General features: G+C 35.3%; 1 protein-coding gene across 1 annotated transcript in view; it reads right to left on the bottom strand.

Moving 5' to 3' along the window:
• sff (BRSK family serine/threonine-protein kinase sugar-free frosting) overlaps nt 1-26,194 on the bottom strand; it is a 70,656-nt gene that overhangs the window by 21,974 nt on the left and 22,488 nt on the right. Inside the window, exons 5-14 of the mRNA XM_088226333.1 lie at nt 23,931-24,081; nt 21,664-21,879; nt 20,424-20,558; nt 13,718-13,838; nt 12,284-12,355; nt 10,405-10,506; nt 8,461-8,625; nt 5,184-5,297; nt 4,435-4,601; nt 2,112-2,216 (exon numbers count right to left, since the gene is read on the bottom strand). Coding sequence (XP_088082459.1) covers nt 2,112-2,216; nt 4,435-4,601; nt 5,184-5,297; nt 8,461-8,625; nt 10,405-10,506; nt 12,284-12,355; nt 13,718-13,838; nt 20,424-20,558; nt 21,664-21,879; nt 23,931-24,081 — 1,348 coding nt within the window. The remainder of the gene's footprint in view (nt 1-2,111; nt 2,217-4,434; nt 4,602-5,183; nt 5,298-8,460; nt 8,626-10,404; nt 10,507-12,283; nt 12,356-13,717; nt 13,839-20,423; nt 20,559-21,663; nt 21,880-23,930; nt 24,082-26,194) is intronic.

Below are 26,194 nucleotides of genomic sequence, written 5' to 3'. Positions count from 1 at the left end.
TCCAACCTCCATCGGGGAGAGGAACCACAAGAAGAAGAAGTTTCATGACTAATGTATGAAAGTGAAACATAGATCTGCCAGAGGAAGGAAGAAAACAGAATGAACACGGTTGAAATGTGATTTCTTAGACGAATATGTGGAAAATTAATGTATGACAGGGTTACGAATGATGAAATCAAGCGAGAGTGTAAATCTGAGTCTCTGAGGTATAATTGAAATTTTTGATAAGAGTAAGAAAGGGTCTCTGAGATGGTTTGGTTTGGTCATGTAAAAAGAATAGTAACAAAAGTATATATGGCAAAAATGTATGGTAACGTGAGATGAAGATGACCAAGGAAGACGTGACATGATCAGATAAACCAAAATCTTAAGTCTGGTCAGAACCGAAGGGCAAGATGTATGAATGTGGAAGAAGGTAGAAATGAATGCCAGGATAGAGGTCTGTGGCGTTCCATTCTCTCTGTCTACCTCTACGAGGAAATGGCGTGATGGTAGTAGTAGTAGTAGTAGCGAAGATACGGTTACGCTCAGGTGTCAGTTCAGGACAATGAAATATTGAAGTTTATCAACAACCCGTGAAATCAATATTTTACTTCCACCCTTCCAGGAATCGAACCCAAAACCTTAAGAATGGTAGGCAAATGCAGTAACCACCTCTCAGTGACTTATTATAATCCTTACGTATCCTATTTTTTATGTGTCCAGGCGGATATAAAGTACAGTTCTAGGTGGAAAATGGAACCAAAACCCTGGGCGAGTGTCTTCAACTCTTAGGTAAAAATCCTAAATACAGAAATCGAGTCGAGATATATCTGCCTTTAGGCTAACTGATTGGAGCATTTGCTTCCTACGCTAGAAGTCTAGTTAGATTTAAAAAAAAAAACTGAAATTAACCCAAATATACAAACCTGATAAAAGCGTAAATGTGATAGCGTAAAGGTACTCTTTTCCATTTTCTCCTGCTTGTTTTGTTATTGTTGATATGTCCACCTGGAAAAGTACGGTAATTAAATGTCAAAAATATTATAAATTCTAAGTTATGATTCTGAAAGACATCAAAACACAGCTGACGCTTGGCCTTTATCATTAGAGCCCTTACGAGGTACTACAGATTAAATCAATATTTCGCAGGAATAAATCTCTTCCAAACTTCTAGATGTAGGTTCTGCAGTACAAATATTTATTTATTTATTTATTTCATTTTATTTGGGATTTTTACAGCTATTACATAAACAAAATAATTAGAAAAATCTTAAAAATACTAAAGCCAATTAAAAAAATCTACTGTAAATATAATGACACATAATATATAAGAAAAGAAGTTTAGTAATTGTATTTGTGTGACGTTTGTATTCATGTGTATGTGAATGTGTGTATGCGTGAATGAATGAGGGAGAGGATACATGTGCGTGTGGGAATGAAAGAGGGAGAGGGTGCGTTTGTATGGGTGCGTAAGTATGAAAATAATATATTTGCTTAAAACTTGTAAATTGTATTAAAAATGGTACAAACATGGTATGAAACACCTTTACAGATTTGAAATGAATGTGATGCTTATACCACATACCACCGCAAGAAACCTCATCTTTACGGGATCCTGAAAGATGTAAATACCCAATAATTCGATAATTTGAAGATCTGGGCTTGAAGCACGAGATTTAGCAATAGGGATCCGTCACAATAGATCAACACTGGTTGCAGTGATTTGGAGACTCTTCTAGCTTTTTAGGCACAAATTCACAATTATTCATTTAAACCATTTTTGCATGTTTTCTTTGCTTTTATTCTATTCATGTTTTTTAAAGTCTAAATTTTTATAAAATCAAATTAATAATCAGCTTGATAACTAAAATGACTTAAATTTAAATAAAAACACTAGTTGTTCATTTTTTAATACGTCCCGACAAGCCTCCTTGAGGAATTCCATGACGTAGAAGAGAAACACCATTAAAATATGTTTTTGAAGTACCTGCAGCTGTTTGTTGTTAGGATTTTATTATAAGTGCTGACGAGGGTTGGTTAATATGCTCCACTTCTGACCTGTTTCGTACGTTTGATTTTCCAGCACACTTTTTATTAAAAACATGTTTTTTAGTAATTATTTAACTTACCTGGAACCGCACATGGCGTTGAAACATGGCTGGCGCAGTAGACCCTCTCTTGTATTCAACTCGGAAGGACATCGGACTTAAAACACTATGGGACAATTCAGCAATCTGTAAACAAATTGCCTTTCGTTTATATCTTAAATATAAAAAAAACAACATAATAATACAGTAAAGAATCTAGCGATTATGTCAAGCAGACCAAAGCTACATTATTTTGCTGAATACTACAAAACGTATAGTTCTTTTTACTATGGGTGGTACTGGGGATTCATAGTCCATTGATCGATGACACACACAGGTGCAATTATTTCACCTTAAATATAGATCGACGAATGATGAAGCAAGTCAGCGTTTTCTAAAGAATCTAAAACAACATATTATGCTAGTCTTACAGTATTGCACATAAAATGAGAGCATCGTCCTGCAGTACATTAAAATTGTTTTCACCATAGAGATATGAAGAACAAAAGACCGTGACCTATAAAGAGTCCACATGGCGTGGTAACGCCCAGTCTGTCAGCCCAGCCAAGCCCGAAAACTCAGTTCAACGCAGTCACTCAGTTACAGCATGTAGTTCATATGCAGTTACTTCAATACTCGCTCTAAAACTTGCGCGACATAATTCAATTCATTACTTATTTGCCATGTAATAAATACGCATTGAATAGCAACCTCGTGTCTTCTATTAATCTCTAACTGAGGTAGGAGCTCCACTTACCCTCGACAACCTGAATCCTACAGATCGATGGCCGATGAAGCAAGCCATCGTTTTATATTGAATATAATACGTTATATTAAGCATATATACTTACTGCTAACTAATTTTCATTATTTGTTTTTAACAAAAATTTGTTGATACCATTTTTTTTATTTTTTTATACTTATAAGTATATGAAAATGTATATATTTTTTGTTTGAATTGTTTAGAAGTACTTTACAATTTGATTTTTATTTCAATTACTTTTATTATATCCATCTAAAATAATTTTTTTTCTCTTTTACTATGTAAAGTTTCACTTTTTATTTTGCATGGCAGTATGCTTCTTATTGTTTCTAAATGTATACAAAAAAGCATTGTTTATCTTTTAAATTTTTACGCACTATGTTTGTACTTAACTGTATATTTTTTGTAAATGCCCCTTGGGCGTATTGTAAAATTAAATAAATAAAATAAATAAATATTCTGCAAGACACGAGAGCCTCGTCCTGCAGTACATTAACATTGTTCCCACCATGGAGATATGAAGAACAAAAGAACGTGGCCTTAAAGGGACCGCAAGATGTAGTGACGCCCAGTCAGCGTTGTCAGCCTGAACAGTCAGCCCAACGAGTCATCTGGAGGCAGTCACTCAGTTTCATCATGGAAAAATCCCACATTACCATCAATTCATATTTTTATTTTATTTTTTATTTATCCTAATCTATCTTATTCTAAGAGTTACAACAATTCCATTCGGAATTTCAATAATATTGTCATTATTTTTTAAAATCGCATACTCAGAACAACAAAAAAACAAAGCAAGTTTAACGTATTTTTTTTAAGTACGTCCAATTCTTTGTAGATAGACTGAATCGATGAAAGGTCTGATTTTAGTCGATGCGCTTTGTAGCTGCAAGACTTTTGTGATGCTAGCTTTCATATTGTATCTAAACTAAACTTCAGCTGCTAACGGGGTCTAGGTTTCATTTGTAATGGCATACGCAAGAGCATCCAAAACAATATACTATCGTTATCTCATGGACGGAGTGAGGCTTGAAAGGGCTTCAACGTCCAGAGATCTCGGGGTGTTGTTTGATGCTCAGTTATCTTTTAATCTTCATATGGTTAATCTATGTAATGACTCCCTTAAAATGCTTGGTTTTGTTCTTAGAAATGCCAAGATCTTTTCTAACACTCAGATTATGAGGACATTGTATAATTCCTTTGTAAGAAGTCGTTTGGAGTTTAGTTCCATTATTTGGTCGCCACATGAAGCTCGATACTCTTAATAAGGGAAATAATGCGGAAAAAATTTCTGCGCCATCTGTACCTAAAAGAGTGTGGATATTGTCTTTGGCTCTTTCCAACCGACTTTTTACTGGGGATGCTAGGCTATCAGTCATTATGTAAGTAAGATTCATCCGGCTTAACCAATTCACCTACTATAGATAATGGCACATTTATTATTATCAGTTTTTCAAGTGACACAAAGGCAGTTTTTCATATTCTTGGCAAAGAGTTTTTTTTTATTTCTCTTTCCTCTCTTCAACGATTTACGCTTTCTCCCTTGCAGCGTTTTGAATTTCCGCCGACGATATATTTCTTCAACAATTCAGCTAGACTTACGCTGAGAAATGCATGGATGAGATCGGCTTTGACAGTAGCCAGAGGTTTTCCCTTGACCAGCACTGTGAAGGTTTCGTCTTTTTCGGTGGCGAGAAGGGAGCCGAACCACGACTTCTTGGTTAGCTCTGGCGAGGACTCGGGAGTCAGGTGAACTTCTTCGGAAGAAGCTGAAAGAAAAAAAAAACTTTGAATATTTGATTTTTTATTTATAAATCATATAACACACAGTGTTTTACAAGTATAATACGTTGAATTACATTTCCAGGAGTTACAACAACTCAATTCGGGACGAAAATAATAATAACAAGCGATTGCTTATGAATGTTGATAAATCGAAAGTGATGGTTTTTGAAAGGGATGAAAATATAACTAAAGGTGAGATCAGTGTGAACAGAGATATTCTGAATCAGGTAGAAGAATTTGTGACATTATGACAAAGCAATCGAGATGCCCAATCGACTATTGTCGAGTGGGTGACAAAATGTCATATCTTTCCAGCATAAGGCTCCTGGGATAGTATGGTACGAGGGCGGATTGAAAATGAAGCTACCTAAGTAGGAAAAAAACTTTTTTTTTCGATGAATTTCAATGAATCGATGAATTTGGGTGACATTTTAACAGCTGCCGTTTGACAGATTGCAATTCGGAAAAATAAATCTTTTTTGTGTTTGTGCTGCCATCTAGCGCTAGGTAGCTTCATTATCAATCCGCCCTCGTAAAAGCTGTAAATGAATAAATAACATAGTTACCTTGCATTTTTCTTCTGTGGAACCTCGGAGATCCCAAGAAGGAATTCTTTATAGTTGTTAGTCTTGCTCTCCACGGTGGGGGGGTGGGGGACAGAGGGGGAGTTAGCACCATTCCTGAAATTAATTATTTAAATGCAAATTTGTAACGTGTTTTGTTCTCTACTTGCTAGTGTCCGCAGCGGAACAGGCTGAGCTGATCAGAAGATTTTATCTTTAACTCTTAAAAGACTGTGGTAAATAAATCCTTTGCGCGCGGCGATGTAACATCGTGTTACCACAAGCAAAATACGGGATATTCTTTAGTTTTTTTTTTGCACCACAACCGGCCAGGAGGCCCAATCACAGTGGTGATTTTCAAAAAAAATATTAAAAAAAAAAAAAATTACAATATACAAAAGAGGCAAAATAAAGAATTTAAAAAAATAAAGGACAATTACATACATAGCAATAAAATACATATTAACAGTAAAAATAGTAAACAAAATCCCACAAAGGCATGGCCTGTTCGTGGGTATACAAGAAATGTTTATAAATTTTTGCTCCTATAATAAATAGACAGTTATAATATTTTTGTGTAATATAAGAAAGAGAAAAGAAAATTACATCACAGAATACCCAGGCTTGATAAAAATCACATTTGATTTTTGTGTTCTCGTCGGGAATCAAACCTGTAATCTTCCGAGTGTGGGTTATGCGTTTTGACCATGTAGGCCGCTAGTTAAAACATATAAATAAATATGGATACATACAGTTTAATAATTCCTTTTCCATAGTTTTCCAGAAATAATGATGCATACGAGTATATACGAGTACATATCTGATTTAGATTAAATACAATAATTGATTTCAAACTTTCGATTGTGTTCTTTGTATTTTTATGAATATTTTTTTAATTAAAAAAAAATACACTGTTCGTAAAGAAATCTGTTTACTCTTATCTGGAGAGTACGAAAAAAAATTATACACGTCTGTTGCTTGGGTCTAAATACTAACACTGGTAACGCCGCATTTACTTGTGTGTATTGTCTAGGTTGAGGCTTTTAAAATTATTTGCTACCTACTGGACCCTGGTTAAGATGTTGCAATGCTTATCGTGGGTGCCAATATTAGCCCGGCTCCATAATAACAACTGAACTGGTCGTGTATGCATGGTCCATTGTAATTCTCACCGCGATCGCGAATAAGTAATTTTTGCGACCAATAACTCATAAAATCCACTATTTCCGGTAATCGCTCATATAAATTCAAGAAAACACGTCAAGTGCCCCTCCTTCCAGATGACAAGATCTGATCCTGAGTGCCGTGACAGAAGTTCCAAATAGGTGCCAAAACCCCAGTACAAGGTAAGTAATTGCATTCATTGTATTAGGGTTCGGTGGCAAAATAAATAAAAATAACGCATTCCGCGAACCAGACCATTTCTAACGTTCATCTGCCAACAGGCAAGTGGCGCGATCAAACACACTTGCTTGTATGTATTACTAATACATGTGTAAATATCTATTCTTAGGCATGGAGAGAGTTTTATGTATCCAATAGGATGTATTGCCAAGAAAATGGTTAAGTTTCGCCCACACAAGTTTTAATTAAAAAAATAAATAAACAAATAGAAAAAGATTAAGGGTGAGTACTTACCTGTTAAATTACCCAGGTTACTAAACATACCGCCGGAGGCACTGGATTGGCTAGTGTTGCCAGGTAGCGAACATCTTTCTCTACCATCTGGTAACAAAATATTTTTTTAAAATTTATTTATTCATACAGATACACATGTATATTTTACAAAAAATAATACCGTGTCCCTAACCCTATGACGCCCAGAGCCCTGTGTTGAGTTGGGATACAACTTAATGGAAAGTGGAAGTATGCACATTTTTAAACAATAGCAAAAATAAAAATTCTTACATGAATTTAAATAAGCATTTGGACAACACGCTTAACTCTCCCTCCCCGGTGATGTGTAGCTAGTACACATTGCATCTAATAATCATAATATCTTTATAAATAAAATAAATATTGGGTTTAGATTTTCAGTATTCTTCCATTACGCATTTACGTATCGACTGAAATATTTTTTTATTAAATAATAAGTACTAATTAAGCACAAAAAAAAGGATTTTATCGGAAATCGGGGATAAATTACAAAAATCATCAAAAGTATACTCTCAGTCAGTCACTTAGTTCAGTACTATATAGCTACTCAGTAGCTCTCGGGAAATTGGCGAAGGTGCACGTTTCGCCGAGTCGTTAGCGATACCCAGTGGTTTATTCATGTTTTCAGCAGTTAGATTTGAAATATTATCATGTTTGAATTAAATTATGGTAATTTAAAGCCATTCCCTATAAAGATTTTTTTTTCCCTTTTAAATTTTTTTATTTTTGAAAAAAAATACAAGCATTTTAAATCACACATTTTTGTGACATTTTCCTTTATTTCCACTTAAAATTATGCCTTCGGTAATACTTAAAAAAAAAAATCAAATACTTTAGTTAAAACCTTTTTTTATAAAATGAGGAATTCCAGCCCAACCCGGAATTAAATTTTAAAAATGTTTTAGGATGAAATGAAATATCTTAAAAACGCACGAAAAATAAATAAAAAATGTTAAAAATAGTATTCATTTTAAATTCGTAAATAATGACGTCACTCCCTATATCTACGTGTAGTATTTCCGGTTTCCGCTTTAAAGCACCCGCACCTTGTAAGGAACGTTTTGACCATAGAAAAAAAAGTTTTAATTTCATTACACTCTTTTTTCAACCAGAGATTATGTCAACTTTCTAGGTTTTTCTAAATCGAAACGTTCGTAAAAACAACCATAACATAGAAATGAGCAAATTACGATCAACTAAATGAAGTAATCAAAGCAATATTCCATAGATTCTTGTCAGTTTTGTTATTGGCTGGAGAAATACAACTTACCGCGGTCAGTGAAAGTAAGAACGCCAACCGTTTCATGACGTCACTACTGAAAAGTGACACACTGATTACAGTCATTTGGCCCGGTATTTGATAAATGTAACTTATAAAATCATATCTTTGTAATAGAAAAAAAAATAATTAGAAAACAGTGGAATTCCTCATATTCGCTTATTTTGAAAAGAGAAGATAATTCTGGTTGTAATACTCAATTTAAAACAATATCTTATTGACTTTTTATGACCTTCAGACCTGCCCTAATCGTTTTCGGTAAGGGCAGAGACATGCCTATTTTATAGGCCCATTTTTTCTTCTTTTTTTACTGAAAATATTTCATTTATAACGATTAATTCATACCTCTTTGTGGTGATTCCCCTGTGAGGGAGGTAGGACTAGAGGATCGACCGCCGCCGCTATTGCCCGCTACTGATCTCGTAGTGGGAGTACCGGAGCTGCTGCAGGAGCCTCCGCCAGTCAGGTGAGAGTCGTTTATGATTATAACACCTTCGCTGGGATCCCCCGCTGAAAAGAAAATTTATATACATCATAAAAAAAATTAGGACATAATTACAGCTTGCCCAACACCGCATATTTCCTTCACACAAACGTATTCTTGTATTTTCTCGTCAGTGCCATAATCCTGGATTATGGCACTGACGATTGTTTACACCCTATATGTACCATTTGCGAGTCACTATCTATTTATTTATAAATCATATAACACAAAGTGTTTTACAAGTATAATACGTTGAATTACATTCCCAGGAGTTACAACAACTCAATTCGGGACATAAATAATATTAACATGAAAAAATAACACATATTGAGAACAACAAAGAAACAAAGCAAGTTAAGCACCTTTATAACTAAATATAGCACAATAATATATACGCCTTAAACCTTTTCTTACACAAACAGAATAAATATATTAATAAAACGCTTTTAAGAATGAAAAAAGTAGTGAATCTACTAAGGTGGATAAAGTCATTAACATCACATGCCACGCAGATGATCTAATTGTCTTTTACAGGAGTTAGGACCATCTAAAAAGCCTTAAGCTAGGGTTTCCTAGGACAGCGGTGCCCGTATCTTAACGGCCGTAGTAAACGGTGATGCGGTGGATAGCCGTCGTAACGACGACTAGAGAGTGGTTACCTAGGGAGACAGTGTTAAATGGTGTTGATAACACCGCTTTCCTAAGAAACCACACTCTAGTCACCGTTACTTTATTTTTATTTATTTATTTTATTTAGAAAACATACAGTCATACAAAATAAGTACTAAGAACAACAATTTTTTAACATAAAAAGACCAATTAAGTTTTCATAAATTAAAAAGAGATAAACATTAAATGTGACAAAAAATAAAAAATAAATAAGAATTTTAAGTGAGAAAAGGATAATTGTTGACATTTGCGTTTTCCATGGAGGTAATAAATAAAAATACCGAATGTACACTCCGAGCCATCCACGCACACACATGAACGCACATATAAAGCATATACAAACATATACATTACATGCGGCACATATACATAGCATAAACCACTCAAGATGTACATTCAGCAACTATCCCAAATAATCGACCCCATGAAGAAATTTTCTGTACAAATGCAACGTGCAGTTAAAAATGTCTACATCAATACTGAGTCCGTTATAATTTCTACAGGTACGTCTAATGAATGAATTCGAGGTATAATTGTTTTTACAAGTTGGTACATAAAAAAGGGAATTTAATCTAGTATAGCGAAGAGGACAACGGAAACCAATATTTTGTAAAAGATACGGCGAATCAACTATGTTATTGAGAATTTTGAAAAGAAAAATTAAATCATATCTAAGGCGCCTTTTTTGTAGTGATTCTATATTAAAATTGATCAAAGATGCGCCGTAATCATTTTCAATGTTACCAAAACGATTTTCCAGGCTCCTTATAAATTTCTTTTGACGGTTATTCACCGCATCACCGTTCACTACGGCCGTTAAAATACGGGCACCGCTGTTCCAGGAAACCCTAGCTTTAGAAGCGCAAAACCAGCTAATTAAAGGTCATAAGCCCTGTATATGCCTAGACTCATCATCATTCCCTTACCGCTCCTAACGGTGCATAGGGCACTGCATTGGTATACCAATCGCAGTGTATATTTTGTTACATGACGATTCCATGTCCGGGAATCGAACCCGAGACCTCTTGCATGGTAGGCAAACACACATTGTAGCATAACACCGTTTTCTTCTATCATCTCCAACTGGCGTGGGAGCTCCACGCATAAACAAACGAAACTCCTTAAAATAGACTTACTGATGTTAAGACTAATGGTAGGACCAGTAGAATTAGCTCGCTGGTGATGGGGCTCCCGTGGACTGGTCCCAGGGCTCTGCCCTGCAGATAATGATGTCCCCCCTGAAAACAACACATCGAAATTAATGTCTTCTTCAACTATTTATTTATTTGACGAAAATAACTTAACGAATACAACATAATATTTAAGGCGTCAAATTGGTACAAAAGGATTATTTTTTGCATGCGACTACACTTTGCTTTAAATATGGCCTTATGATGATTATTAAATGTCAAATAAATACGAGCACGTGCAATCAACCATGATGATTTTGATTTAGAACATTATTGCGACCTTAAGCATTACCCAAAACACTTAATTGGTTGAATTGAACAAAACGTATTTGTTTTTGCCGTTTTTTAACCAAATTAATAATGCTGAACTATAAAATGTAAATTATATAACATTATTTTGGTACGTGTATTTCGTACATAAACAAATCTCCAACTCGCTTGTGAATGGTTTCTCATTTAATAACATATATACAAAAATCAAAAATGTTACCTGTGTGGATATTCGCTAATAAGCGGAATGGGGAATGTTGTAGTACTAAAAGTGGCCACTTAACCCAGCCAATGACAGGTCATAAGCCCTGTAAACGCTCGAATATCCATAATCCTGAATTTGAAAAAATTCTACCTCATCTCTGTAGGGATATAAATAAAAATATGTAAATTATATGACTGTTTGTTTTACATCATTTGACGTTTAATCATCAGTGTCACCAGATATGAAGCAAAGTGTAGTGACATGCAAAAAATAAAAATCACGTCACTTCAGAATAGCATCCTTTAAGTTCCCATCAGAATACATGTACGTTAGAGTGGGCCGATGATGTATGAAGTTTTTTATTTTTTTAGACACCAAAGTGAAAGGGGTCTAAAAAGTTGCATTTTGAATCACATTGAAAGTAAAAATTATTTAAAAAAATATTTCATACTTCTTTTGGCCCTCAACCGAGGTTTGAAGTTTATCAGTGTATGAACATTTTATAATTTATCTATATTGATCAAATTATTTTTTTGTTGGTAAAGATATAACTTAATCTCATTACAAATTCGAACACGTTTTACAACTACCGAAATGCAAAAAGTTTACACTCCGTGGAACTGATTCCGTTGAGCGCCTGGCTAATATTGACGAAAACAATGGCTCATTAAAACAATGCTACCCGTTTATCACGAAACAAAGTGCAACTCACGCCCTTAGCTGCTTATTTAATAAGGTTTCATGCACATTATAAAATTTAATTGTACTGAATTTCTTACCCGAATACGAAATGACAGCCGGTTTAGCGCAAAAAATCAACTTTTTCGAAAACTTCAAGCTCTGGTTGAGGTCCAAAAGTAGTATCGAATATTTTTTTAGAAATTTTTTGCATTCCAAGTTTTATTTCAAAATTCGGAAAAAAATATTATCGGCCCCCCCTAATGTACGTACCCTGGTTCTCCCTTTTATGTACTTTTTATTTAATTTTTATAATATTCTTTTTTTAGTAATTATTTTTTAATCCATCAGGGTAGAGTCCAGAAAAGCTTCCCTTTCTTAATCTTATCAATTATACTTGACTCAGATTTACACTCTCGCCCGATTTCATCATTCGTAACCCTGTCATACATTGATTCGTCTGAGAGATCGCATTTCAACCGCGTTCACTCGGCTTTCATCCTTCCTCTGCCAGTTCCATGTTTCACTTCCATACATATGTGTTGGGAATCCAACTCCGTTGTGCACGGCCAGTTTGGCTTCGATTGACATATTTTTATTGGCAAATGCTGTCCATTTTGTTGCCCGCATTCACTCTCATTCACATATGTATAACACGACAATTTCAATTACCGTGGGTCTGGGGAGACATCGGCGAAGGCGGAGTTCCTCCTAAAGATGATGCCCTGTGCGAATGCGCGTGCCCTGGAATTACATTTATTTCATCATTTTAAAAGCAAAATTTTAGCTTTCACATTTACTATATTATTGTTATCAAAAACATTTTTTCATTACACTTATCTGTTTATAAATTTGTAAAAACCACTTAATTTTTTTAAATTACACTTCGACCGGTTTCGAGGTTACTACCTCATCGTCAGGAATTTAACTAACTTATAATTACACGCGTTGCTATTTATATAATAAAATATTGGATGAAAGAGACAGAAAATTGAAATAAAAAAAGAGAAAGAAGATAAAATAAATCATAACGGAAATAGTTTTAAAACGTGTGTAGAAACGTGTGTAGAAATGTGTGTGTGAAAACGTGTGTAGAAATTTTGCATGTCAATGAAAATGGTTTTCGTTTAGATAATTTAGAACGATTAGAAATTAGTAAAGCCATTAATCAAAAACTTCAAATAATAAATAATCAATTAAATTTAACTTCGAGTCCTCTTTTAAAACTATTCCCGTTATGATTTATTTATCTTCTTTCTCTCTCTTTATTTCAATTTTCTGTCTCTTTCACATTTATTGTTTATAATATATTTATTTTCAGTTCGTTGATAAAATATGTGAACTTCACGCTTAAATATATTAAAATAAGTTAGCGAGGATTGATTTAGTAAGCTTTGAATAAATTATTATCATTAACCTTGGCGTAGTTTTCTCAGAATTTATCGGGTTGTGGTCCTGTGGCTAGCTAGCCAGCTAGTGTCTCTGACTCACGGACCGAAGGTCCGTGGTTCGTATCCCACTGTACCCCAATTCCATCCGTTTTCTTATAGTGAGTTATTTACAACTCGTTGAAAATGGCCCTCAAAATTAAACATTTTTGTAAATCATAAGAACCCAAACATTTATTTTTAAAAAAAAGAATGGATTTTTTACCTCATGTAAATTTACCTAGAAATTCATTCTTTTTAATGGGTTAACAACCTTGGAATGGGTTAGTTGCCTTAAATTCGTTAATTACTTTGGATCGGTTAGTTACCTTGGAATAAGTTAATTACTTTGGCTTAGTTACCTACTTTGGAATAGGTTAATTACCTTGGATTGGTTAGTTACCATAAAAAAAGTTAATTAACTTGGATTGGTTAGTTACCTTGGAATGGGTTAATAATTACCTTGGAATGGGTTAATAATTACCTTGGATTAGTTAGTTACCTTGGAATGGGTTAATTTCCTTGGATTGGTTAGTTACATTGGAATGGGTTAATTTCCTTGGATTGGTTAGTTACTTTGGAATGGGTTTATTACCTTGGATTGGTTAGTTACCTTGGAATGGATTAATTTCTTTAGATTGGTTAGTTACCTTGGAATGAGTTAGTCAGATTTAGTTACCTTGGTGGACCATGCTGAAATGTAGAGGACTAGACCTGGCAGGACTTGCCCCTGATGGCGACCGGCGCCCATCCCCCCTTCTACTGGACTGGCGACACGAGAGAACACTGTAAAATATAACCTGTTTGATGCATGTTCAATCATAGGCAAAATATACATAGGTAGCTGTGTTTTGAAAAACTATGCCTGTTTTTAAAAAGGTATGGCTAACTTATGAAATTTATTAACACTATCTTTTTAATGAAGTATTTGGGCATTCGATTGTTAAAAAAACTTAAATATAAAACAAGCATTTTAAACATCAATCTCTTCTTTATTGGTATACAATTGAGTTCTTCTCGCATTTTTTCCATTTTATTATATCTGCAGGATTAGGTTGTCGGGAGTTGGTTGGAGTTCCTACCCCAGTTAGAGATTGACAGAGAAGACACGATGTTGCTGTTTGATGTTAATTTATTACATGGCGAACAAATAATGACTTATGTCGCACAAGTATTGACAAGTATGTCGCACAAGAGCTGAGCGAACTGGACTGAACTTGTTAGGCTGACTGACTGGCGTTGTGTCTTGTGGTCTCTTTGTAGACCACATTCTTTTGTAGTTCATTTTTTCATGATAGAGACGATGTGAATGTACTGCAGAAAGATGCTCCCACTTTTGTGTGCAATAGGTTAGAGTTGCATTATATGCTGTATTGGATTCTATAGAAAATGATGTCATTACTTTCTTAGTTCATCGCACTATTTAAGGTGAAACGTTTTAGCACGTGTGTATCATTGATTATGTACTATGAACCCTACATATGTACCTTTCTTTAGCACTATTCTCATGGCATTTTGAAGCACTTCTAATTAATTTTTTTAAAGTTGTGGCGCCTTATTACTCCGAGGTTTTTTAAATATTTTTTTATATGTGAATTGCTTTTTTTCTTCTTCTTCTTCTTCTTTTCCACATCCGCTCCTAAGTGGAGCATGTGGACATCACCAGTTGCCTCCAGGAGACCCTATCACCAGCCAGCACTCTCGCTTCTTCCCATGTCAATCCAGCGCCCCTTAATTCTGCCGAATAAAGTCTAAAGATCGTCATTGACGGCCTTCCAGGACGGCGTGATCCCGCAGGTTTAAAGAAAAGGCAACTAGGGTTTAGGTTCTTCATGTCCTGGCTTGGACACGTGCTGTGCATGCTTTTTTTTACCTTGCTTATAATGTACAAAGTTTATTGTTTCTTCAAATGGATAGTTATTTGTTTGTTTAATAAAAAAAAAACTATTTTCTATTGAATTTACTTTAATGAAAAGCTTTGTTCAGTTGATATAAAATTCAAGGATCGGGTGGGATGTTTCGGCTGTGGCCTGTTTCAGGAGCTTCTCCGCATTTGAAGAAAACCACAGAAAACTCGTCAGGATTAGGCGAACTGTTGTCTTTCGTCAACAGACATTCCGATCCACTTGAAGAGTGTTTGGCATTTGGTGTCGTGCTATCATATATACCTTTTATTGCCTTTACTATATCTATTAATGGTATCTCTCTTGACAAGTCCTTACGACTAATTACTACATGAACATCGTGTAAATCCTCATTTAGGCTTCTGCATTGCGCCTCCAGTTGCATTCTCTTGAAACTAAAAAAGGGGCAGTGCATCAACAGATGGGAGACATCTTGACTTGATGAGAGACTACTCCGAGGTTATAATACTGGATTTCCGTATTACTTATATTTTTTGCACCACGAATGGCCGAGAGGCCCAATTACAGAACTCAATTAAAGGCTTAAGAAAAATTACACATAATCTCTAGCTATTAAACATTACATTGCCACTTCAATGTGCACCGACAGATGTCGCCTTGTCAGTGGCCATCCTCAAATCATCCTTTTTACAAGTTAACTGCATTTGTGGACATTCCAGCAGATGAGAATCATCCACCTCTCCACAATCGCAGCTTGTGTCATTTCCCTCCAGAAATCCCCACCTTTGTTGATTATATTTGCATCTGGTCACCACCACCCTTGGTCTGGTGAGAACTTCTCACGTAGGGAAGTCCAAACTGTGGGCGGTGTTTGTATTTTCGGATGGTATTATCCAGAGCCTGTCACCGAGTTCTTCTCCGCAGATCCTCTCTGCGTTTTACTGCAAAGGTCTCCAAGTCAGTTGTGATTTTGAGGAAACTCCTCAATCCCAGTCTCGGAGGAGCCATTCAGATCTATGACTCTAGATACTCCCTTTACGACCATCAAACAGTGGCGTTGCAGTATTAAAATAATGTTTTTTTAATATTAGTGGTGTTACTTACTTGAATTGCTGTCGGCGAGGAGTCAAGGGGGAACCTTCACTAATCTGGCCAAACTGTACAGACGTTTGCCCATTCAGCTGAAACACAAAGCAATCACCTTATCAACAAAAACCATTTTTAGTCCTCGTTGATTGTAGATCTAATAACATTATTATTCTGAAGCGGGATCTAGGGCTGATGGCAGCAGTTCCAATCCTAAGCTAATATTGCATTGTATGTGTAACTGTGTGGGGAGGCGCTACTAAGTGTCATCCAGGGACCTTATGCTGGACTAAAGCACCATAAGCATTTATATGAAAATGACTTTCTTGACATGATGCAAAAAAGAGGAACACTGGGAAGACATTACATGAACAAATCCAACAAATAGATGTACATGTCGAAAGTCGGAATAATCGACGAATGCACAGGCATTATAAGATATTTGAATAAGAAAAAGTGAGATTTGTATGTAAAGATGAAATGATATGGTTCGTTTATTTGCTTTTATTAGTTAGGATTTAAAAAATACTTCTTCAGCAGATGTCTACATCAGGACCCTAAATATTACATATTTGAAATAATTACTTTGCAAGTGTCAATCCTTTTGCGTGGAGGATCTCCAGTTTCTATAGCTCGACTACGTAGAAGACAGTCTGTATCGTCTTCAAACGCTGGTCTCCTTCGCTTTCTCTCCAGCAAAAGGAAATATATAACTTTTTCCGTGTTATGGCTGGAAAGAAAAGAAAAAACACGTCAACCAAACTTGAATTTATATGGTTTATTAAAAAACGCGAAGGGTTTTACTAGTTTTTATTAAACTCCTACACCAGTTAGTGATGTCAGAAGAAACGATGTAACCATGCCCTGTTGTTCTTTAATAGATCTTGTTCTTTTGTTTTAAACATCTCTATGGTGGAGATGAAGTTGATGCACTCCAGACCGTTGTACTGGATTTGTGTGTAGTAAATTGGTCTTGCACTATATTGCAATGCATAAAAGAGTAAATGGCATATTGCTTTCTTCGGTCGACGCTCTAGATTTCTGGTAAAATAATTTCTCACGTGCGGGTGTCATGGATCTATGGACGTCGTATCCACAGGCCAATAAATAAAATTGATAATATTATATTTCGTCTAGAAAAAAAATGTATTTACCTTGGACTGAGGAGCTCTTGTATGAGTTTTTCTCTATGCTTGAAGCAACCTAAACTGGAGATGGCCTAGAAAACAAAACTTGTTTTTTAAATAATAATAATAAATATAGTTAAGTTTACCAGAGATTTAGGGGTCACTTTGGACTATAACCTGACATACAACGAGCATATATCTATGGATAATATTAAAGGAAATAAATCACTAAAATAAGTTGGCTTCACAAACAGAATATCCTCTGATTTTACTAATGTCTGCAAAATCAAAATCAAAATCTTTTTATTTCTCAACTGTTCGCCTTCTTCTAGAATATACCTCCGTGGTCTGGTCTCCATTATATGTCAGTGGCGAATGGTGATTTCATTTACAGGTAAGCTATAAAATAATATCATATATTTGTACCTACATAGAAGGTATATAATATAATGTAAGAAATATGTATTATAAATTGAAATTTTTCTGTGGTTCTGTGTGATACAACAACTCTTATCTGTGAAATCAACTCAAACGACGTAACGGAATATATGTATCATATTATATAGATATCTTCATAATCCATTACTTCAAGTCATAACTCATTTAAAAATAAGTAAAAAATAGCACTATGAATTCAGGCGATATTAGGTAACTGATTGAAATGTCAACTGGCCGAATTAGTCTAGAAACTAATAGAGCTAAAAACGGCCGCGCCAAGTGCCATATGTCCTGCATATGACGCATGAAAGTAATTATGGTCTTATGTCAAAAGTATCATCTCAAAGAAAAGTAGTCCTTAAGAAATAATGTTTGAAATACTGTTTTCCAAATCATAAATCTTAAAATAATTTGTGTAATCTGCAAGTTTAATCTAGGAGTAAAAACCCGCAATTGAGGTTAAGACATTCAAAATAAAGTATACTTATTTGACAACAATATTTTGAGTTTGTCCGAATTTTTGTAGACAAGGACTGGATTCAACTCCCTGGGGAGCTGTTTATATTAACATATTACAACAGAGATGAAGAACATTTAAGAAAAGGTAATATAAAAGTCCAGGCATCTACAGGGCTTGTAATATAGAAGTCTAGGCATCTACAGGGTGAATGTTACACAGTGTGTAAAGTGGCCACTTAAACCAGCCATTGACAGGTCATAAGCCCTGTAGATGCCTAGACTTCTATATTACCTTTTCTTAAATGTTCTTCATCTCTGTTGTAATATGTTAATATACTTATTTGGATGAAAAAATAAGCTGGAATAATCGGCTAGTTTCTTGGCTCACCTGCGCTGCGCATGCGCTGGGCGCGCTTTATTAATACTAATATTTATATAAGGATAAAAATACAAACGGTGGAAATGATTTAAAATAAATAGTAATAATTTTCTTGTTTTTCTGTAAATAAAGTTACAGTAAAACGTTATTATAGTTAGTCAAATATAATGGTAAGCTGCGCATTATCGCTTCTATACATGGTTCGCCCCGGTTATATGTGAATGGTATAAATCACATTGAATCAGTCCAACTTCGCTCGCTTCGAAAAGTAGCGTGGATGCTTGGACTAGAGAGAGGTTTTCATATATAGGTATTCAGATATCGATAAAGAGTCAATGTTCAATATTTCTAGTCTACTAGCAAAACCTGTTCCAAGGAGAACGGTACAAGTGTACAGAGTTCAAAATTTTATTTACATAGTCTGTCACATTTTAATCAAATGTTTTTTTAATTTCTTCTATGCCAATTTGCTTCTGACATAACTGACAGTTTAGAAAACAAAGGGCTAGATATAAAAACAATATAGCTAGATTCTGCCTTTTTAATATATAAAAGCATCTAGGCGTTAAAATGTTGCCACTATAAAAAAAATAATTATTTATTATATTTTTTCATTTGTTTTACTATCTTCCTTAGTATACGTATCGAGACGTTAAAATAACCAATTTTAACAGAGATGGAAAACATTTTAGAGAAGGGACTATGAAAGTCCAGGCATTTACCTGTCATTGGCAAGTTTAAGTGGCCACTTTACACACTGTGTAACATTCACCATCACCTATGTTTGAACATCCATATTTCTTAGATTCTTCCACCCGTTGATTTTAGTGAAGTTAAATAGTTGAAACCTTTGTTGTTGTAAAGATATTCATTTTTTAAAATTATTTCACATACAAGGCAACGCCGTAAAACAATATTCAATTTTTAAAACTTCTCCTTGGACCAGTTGGTTTTATTACAATATTTTGAGTTTGTCAAAATGTTTGTAGACAAAAAACTGGATTTCACCCTCTAGGGAGTCATTAAGATCAGTCAATTACAACAGAGATGGAGAACATTTTAGAGAATGGAATATGGACGTCAAGGCATTTACAGGCGCGTCCACGCAGGAACCGCCTTTGTAATCACTAGGTAGATAAATACAGAAAAGAGTTAAGCGTACGGTCTTAGTAATTGTCATAAATTATGTTCAAGCGGGCGTTTTCTGCTTAAATTAGATTTTTTGGAGTATATTATCGCTTTGAATTGGCCACTTTTTATCATAGAAGCCTATTTAAAATTTAAATGAGAATCATTTTAAATGCAAAGCTAATGCAGACACTAGTCAAAGACAAAAAACAATACTTCTGCTCCCAAAGACAAAAAAAAAATTACGGACAAAGGCATTATACTTTTATGTCCCCTATTAGTACATATTATTGAACAAAATGAAAAACAATATTTTCAAAGCTCGAGTCCATAAATGGATTGCTAAACAGACTAGACAGGACGCTGAGGAATATGTTTCATATATAAGAATATAATTTTAGTTTCTTGAAAATCCTTCTTCGTTTTATTGATGTAGGTATGTTTTAATTGTTTTTGATTTCTTTTGAATTTTTACACACGATTGATGTGAAAGTAGGTACAATTATGTATGAAATAAATAATACACTGACACTCCGGAACGTGCCTGTGGGCCAGTGGAGTGGCTTAATCCGTAAATAAAAATAAAATTATATTGAATGTACCTATTGTATAAACATTTTTAAACTATTTGTATTTGTATTTTATATTGGATTGGATTAAATAAATAATTTTTCATAAAGTAAGGAAGGCGGAGTAAATTTTCGGGGTCATTCATTGGTTGGATTCGATCATATGATGCGAGATGACAAGTCGGTAGAACATACCGAAGTAGACAGAGATAGTACAGAAGTTAAGTATACCGTCTCGAGTAATGACTTAAAGATTCCTGCAGATGGGGTTTTTATTGACCGACCCATCGATAATTGTAAAAGATAGCGCCTGATTCTTTAGAACACAGTTTACCTGTAAAACATCGGGATCCATGGCTTCGACGGTAGGAATGATGTGAGTTTGAACCACCTCCATCATGGGCAGTTCCAGCTCTAACTCCCCTTTTCCGCCGGCAGTTACCCAGGGGTGTCTGTTAATGTCTGCCAACTGAAAGATACGACAAAGAATTTTTAAAAAACTTTTAATATTTGCAGCACCAACTTTGTGGTTATTAATTACAATTTTATGATTCAAGTAAAAACCATAGAAATATAATAGTCGTACGCGCATCAATCTGAAGCCTACTAATCTACTTATAAATAGTAGTTTTACGTAGTTTTAAGTTATGTAGGGTTTATAGTCCATAATCGATGACACTCACTCGTGCTAAATAATTCACCTGAAATTATAGTGCGTTGACCGATGGAGGCAAGTCATCATTTTCTATAGAATCCAATACAACTTATAATGCAACTCTAGCAGTATTGCACAAAAAACTGGGAGCATCGTTCTGCAGTACATTCACATCGTCCCTACCATAAAGAAATAACCTACAAAGGAACGTGGTATAGAAAGAGACCACAGGACGCAGTCAACTTCAGCCTAACAAGTTCAGTCGACCAGTCAAGTCAGTCATTTCAGTTCACTCAACTCCAGCATGTAGTTCAAGTGCAGTCTCTTCAACCCATCATCGCTGCTACGCTCGTGCTACACAACCATGAGCTGTGTCTTATTCGCCATGAAATAAATAAGCAACCACGTGTCTTCTCTGTTAATCTCTAACTGGGGTAGGAGCTTTAAATTAACTATCAAATCCTACAGTTACTTTGCAGACGTCGCTTAGTTGACGTCACATAAAACTGTTTTACTTCTAGGTCCTCCTTCAGACATTTACATCGCGCCTCTAGCTGCATTCGCACTAAACTGAAAATGGGAAAATGCATCAACAAATGAGAGACATCTTGGGATGTCTCATCATCACATGAACAGCTTTTGATTCCTGAGGGCTTGAAAAAGGCTGAAGATAGCTCATGAAACCACCGTGCCGGTGAGGATTTGAGTTAGTTCGTAGCTAACTTGGTCGGTTTTCCTGAAATCAAAGGCATAAATACATCATGTTAGAAGGGAAAAGAATTGAAATGGTCAAGGGTCCGAGGAAAGGTAGTGATGCCTGTGAACGAGTTTGTAACAAACGAAGTATGATGATGCGAGATTCACAGTTTGTGCCATTTTTAGCGTCAATTCCAAATTCTAAGGCTGCAAGATGCCATACCGTGAGTCTCTTGTCCGGGCTGACTTCGATCATGCCCCTCAGGAGGGCCTGGCAGTCGGGGGGGACGAAGTGCGGGATATGGAACACCCCCCGCTTGACCTTCTCCAGCAGCTGGCGCAGATTGTCGTCGTCGAAGGGCAGCGCCCCCACGAGCAGCGCGTACAGGATGACGCCGCACGACCACACGTCCGCGCGTCGTCCGTCGTACTTCTCGCCCTGGGGAGAAAGCCAAATCATTGAACATTTTCATAATTTTACCTTCATCATTATTTTGCAACATCAAAAAGTCAAACCAGTAAGGAAGTTCAGTGGTTTTTAAAAAAATATTATTTTTGTAGATAATAGACTTGTTTTGGATTCACATATATTTTTATTCAAAAGCCAAGCCATTCCTTCCTATGATTCCAGTAGTCCTTGTTTTGAATCTCAACGTACATACTTTATGACAGCTAGTCAAAAAGGCAACACGAGTGTAGGGTTTTATTTATTTATTTAACTTTTGTACATAATGTTATTTGTACGTTGGCGGGTTAATTGCCAAATGGTAATTTTTTCCAACCAACCAGTAAAATAAAAGTTTTATTTTCATACTATTCAATAGAAAAAAAACAGATTAAAAAGCTAAAGATATATAAAAATAGAAATAAACGTATTTGTTTATAAATTAACTTAAATCAAAACTATTACTCATTGGGAAAAAGGAAAAAAGAGGAAAAAGGAAAGGAGGAGAGATTAAGGAAGAGAAAGGAGATGACTCTTCAGACGTGATTTAAACAGAGATAATGTAGTAACATCTTTGATTTTTTAATTTTTTATTTATATCCCTACAGAGATGAGGTAGAATTTTTTTCAAATTCAGGATTATGGATATTCGAGCGTTTACAGGGCTTATGACCTGTCATTGGCTGGGTTAAGTGGCCACTTTAAGTACTACAACATTCCCCATTCCGCTTATTAGCGAATATCCACACCGGTAACATTTTTGATTTTTGTATTTATGTTATGAATTTGAGAAACCATCCACAAGCGAGTTGGAGGGCCATCTATGTATTAATATTGAAGTTAAGTATTTTAATTAAGCATTGTGGATGGTTTCTCAAATTCATAACATAAATACAAAAATCAAAAATGTTACCGGTGTGGATATTCGCTAATAAGCGGAATGGGGAATGTTGTAGTACTTAAAGTGGCCACTTAACCCAGCCAATGACAGGTCATAAGCCCTGTAAACGCTCGAATATCCATAATCCTGAATTTGAAAAAAATTCTACCTCATCTCTGTAGGGATATAAATAAAAATATATACCTACTCCCCCTTGGGAGAAAATCCAGATTTGTACAAGTACACGTACCAAAAATAATGTTAACATCTTTGATGGTGGATAGGAGATGGTTCCACAGTCGAGCCGCATGGACACTATATGAGTTAGAGAAGATAAAGGAATTGTGGATGGGTATTGAGAGACTGCCTTGAGAATTAGAACGAAGAGATAAACCATGAACTGATAAGCGTTGAAATTTTTCACGCAGGTATGTAGGAGCGTTAGGACTATGAAGTACATTGAACAGAAGTGAGAGGGAGTGATAATCTCCGCTGTCTAATTTTGAGCCATTTCAGTTGCCTACGATTAGCATGTAACCTGATAATTTGGAACTAATACTGTATTCCTTCACTGTCATACAGGGAAACTAGAATTGGGTGCATGTAGGTACTGACCATGTGTTTTTGACTAAACACAAATTGACAATATTGCAGTGCGTGGTACAATAAAAGATTTAATGGTTCAATGTTTGTTTTTTATTTGCGTTTTGATTGTTAAGAAATATAATTTTTTTCATAAATTAGTTCGATGTTTAAATTGGCAGGGATAGTGTGGAGGTCATCACCATCAAACCGCAAAGTTGGCAGGGCCGAACACCGTTCTGGCTCGCAACGCGTAACCCAACGCAACGTCAGCTCGGACAAGTAATTAAACGTCGTGCAGCGAAAGAATATGCACATTTCATCTTGGCATTTCGTGTCACCCATCCACTAGCTCCTCAGCAGTGTTCGCTATTGTAAATTCCTTCTGTACAAAAGTGTAAGGATATAGCTCGTGTGTATCTACTCAATAAACAACTTCAATTGTAATCCATCTTTCTCATTTAACCTCAAATCAATTCACGCGCACCCATCCACACAATAGGAATGGGCGATTTCTTGGAAGCGTAAAAAGAAGTAAAAGACTTGGCTGATATTGTAAAACCATAAATAAGGATGTAGTTACCCGAATGACTTCAGGACAGGCGTAGTGCGGAGATCCGCAAGAAGTTTCTAGAAGGCACCCGGCGGGCTGAAGAGAAGCCATCCCGAAATCGGCCACTTTAATATTGTTCCGCTCGTCCAACAGCAGATTCTCGGGCTTCAAGTCTCGGTGGCTAGAAACGAAATGTTTTCATGAATACAAATTATGACAGGGATTCATATTTAAGTTTCAATTTCATTTTCATTTTTATTTATTCATATATATGTACATTACAAAATGGAATATCTTAATTCAAACATATAGAAATAATTAGAATAATAAGGTTAAATTAGGTATATTTAAAAGTAACACATAATATCCAGAGAACAATATGTTAAAAAAGTAAGAGAATCTTGAAACGAGAAAATTCCTTAAGAGACGTAAAAAATAACATTGTCCAAAGTAATATTGTTCAACATAGAGATAGCCCTTCCATCGGTAGGATGGTTCTGTACATATATTGAAATACGGTATATGCTGACGCTGTCTAACAGAAAAGCTAATGCTCCGCATAATTTCAAGGTTGTCAATAATACCGCGCAACAATCGAAAGAAGTGCGTAGTTAAATACACATTATATATGGTCTTCAAATTGCTGTAACTGAGCATACCCTGGAGGAACTCAGTGGAATAAAGCCATGGATAATATCCGCACTCCTTCATGTAGAGAAACCGAAGAAAACCTTCTGAACCCTCTCCACCATAAGAGAGTACTTCAACTCAAACGATCCCCAAATCATTGAGCCACTCTCGAGTCTACTTTGCACCAACGAGCTATAAAGAATTATCAGTATTCGTGTATTACCAAAAACCCTGGCAGTACGCAAGACGAATCCTAACATCTTCAATGAACTACTACAAACTGTTTTGATCTGATCATGAAATGTCAGGGAACCCACAAAAGTGATGCCTAGATCTTTGACCTTCGAAGTCTGCATAAGATTCTGGTCATTCATTATATAGCGGAAAAAAGCGTTTTGTGAAAAAGTTAATGGCTTTGAGTACATAACTGTCCATTGGCTGCCCTCAGGTAAAAATCCTGTCTAAGGAAATCGAGTGGAAACAAGTCAGCCTCGTTGTGTTGACGTGTTCGTCTATATATAGTTGGATAATTTATATAGCGCCATTTTTGTGAAAATCACCTCAAGGGCGCTATACAATTAATAAATATCCCAGTACGTCTTGCAGCTACAGAGCGCATGGACGGTTGGGATTCTAGTTCCTTGTTTTCAATTAAGATCAATAAAAAATTATAACAGATAGGAGCTAGATTACAGGACGTCTTGCAGCTACAGAGCGCATAGACAGTTAGAAATTTAGCCCCCATTTACATATTTTAAAAATTGACAAATAAATTTAGTGAATTAATGATACAAAAAAAAATAAAAATAATATGAATAGTAAAAAGGAGTAAGATTACAACACGTCTTGCAGCTACTAAGCGCATAGACGATTGGAATTCTAGACCCCATTTATAAAATTTAGGTATTTTTAAGTTGGTATATGAAAGCTAGATAACCAATCATCGTGCAGCTACAAAGCGCATGGACGAGTGGAATTCTAGCAAAGTTAGAATGATATCAATAAATTTATAAAAAATAGAGCATAGTAGTAAGTTTGTCAAGTGTTCATGCCAAGAACTAAGCAATAAAAAACTAAATAAATAAAGCACTGTATCAACTCCATGGTTAACAAAGGGAGATAGATGTCCGAAGAGAATCTTTTGTAGACAGTAGGTAGATATCGTCACCATGTGGTCCACTAGGCTGCTGGAGAATTTCTGGAAACGCACGTGTGTAGACTGGGGGATTATGCCTATTGTTCCAACGACTTGGTGTCCATTTTGGTCCGTATTATTTCATTTTATGAGACGCAACATTCCTGTTCAATTCACATTTTTAAATGAATATTTTTTTGTATAAGTTAGTTATAGAAGTTTGATTTATCATTTTGTATGTTATTAGAAGGCAGATATTTGAAATTCAATAAATGTCAGTTCACTTTCAATAGCACTGTTGTAATATATTAATTATGGGTGTAGTGTTCCAAATAGCAAAATTTAGGTACTTTCGCGTCAAAAGCTGATGGATTCTTAAACGGTTCTAATGATTCACATAAAATTTTATGATTTAAAGGTTACAGACGCACTATTTTTTGAAAGTTTCCATTGTTCACTATTTGTCACATATTTTGTTAAGAATAAAGTATAAATCAATGCTATTAAATAAATAGTCTTCTTTTTTTCA

Source organism: Micrasema longulum, unplaced genomic scaffold (genome assembly GCF_059751315.1).
Source record: "Micrasema longulum isolate JH-2025_06_02 unplaced genomic scaffold, ASM5975131v1 h1tg000421l, whole genome shotgun sequence".
Classification (NCBI taxonomy): domain Eukaryota; kingdom Metazoa; phylum Arthropoda; class Insecta; order Trichoptera; family Brachycentridae; genus Micrasema; species Micrasema longulum.
This window is presented reverse-complemented; position numbering and strand designations above follow the sequence as displayed.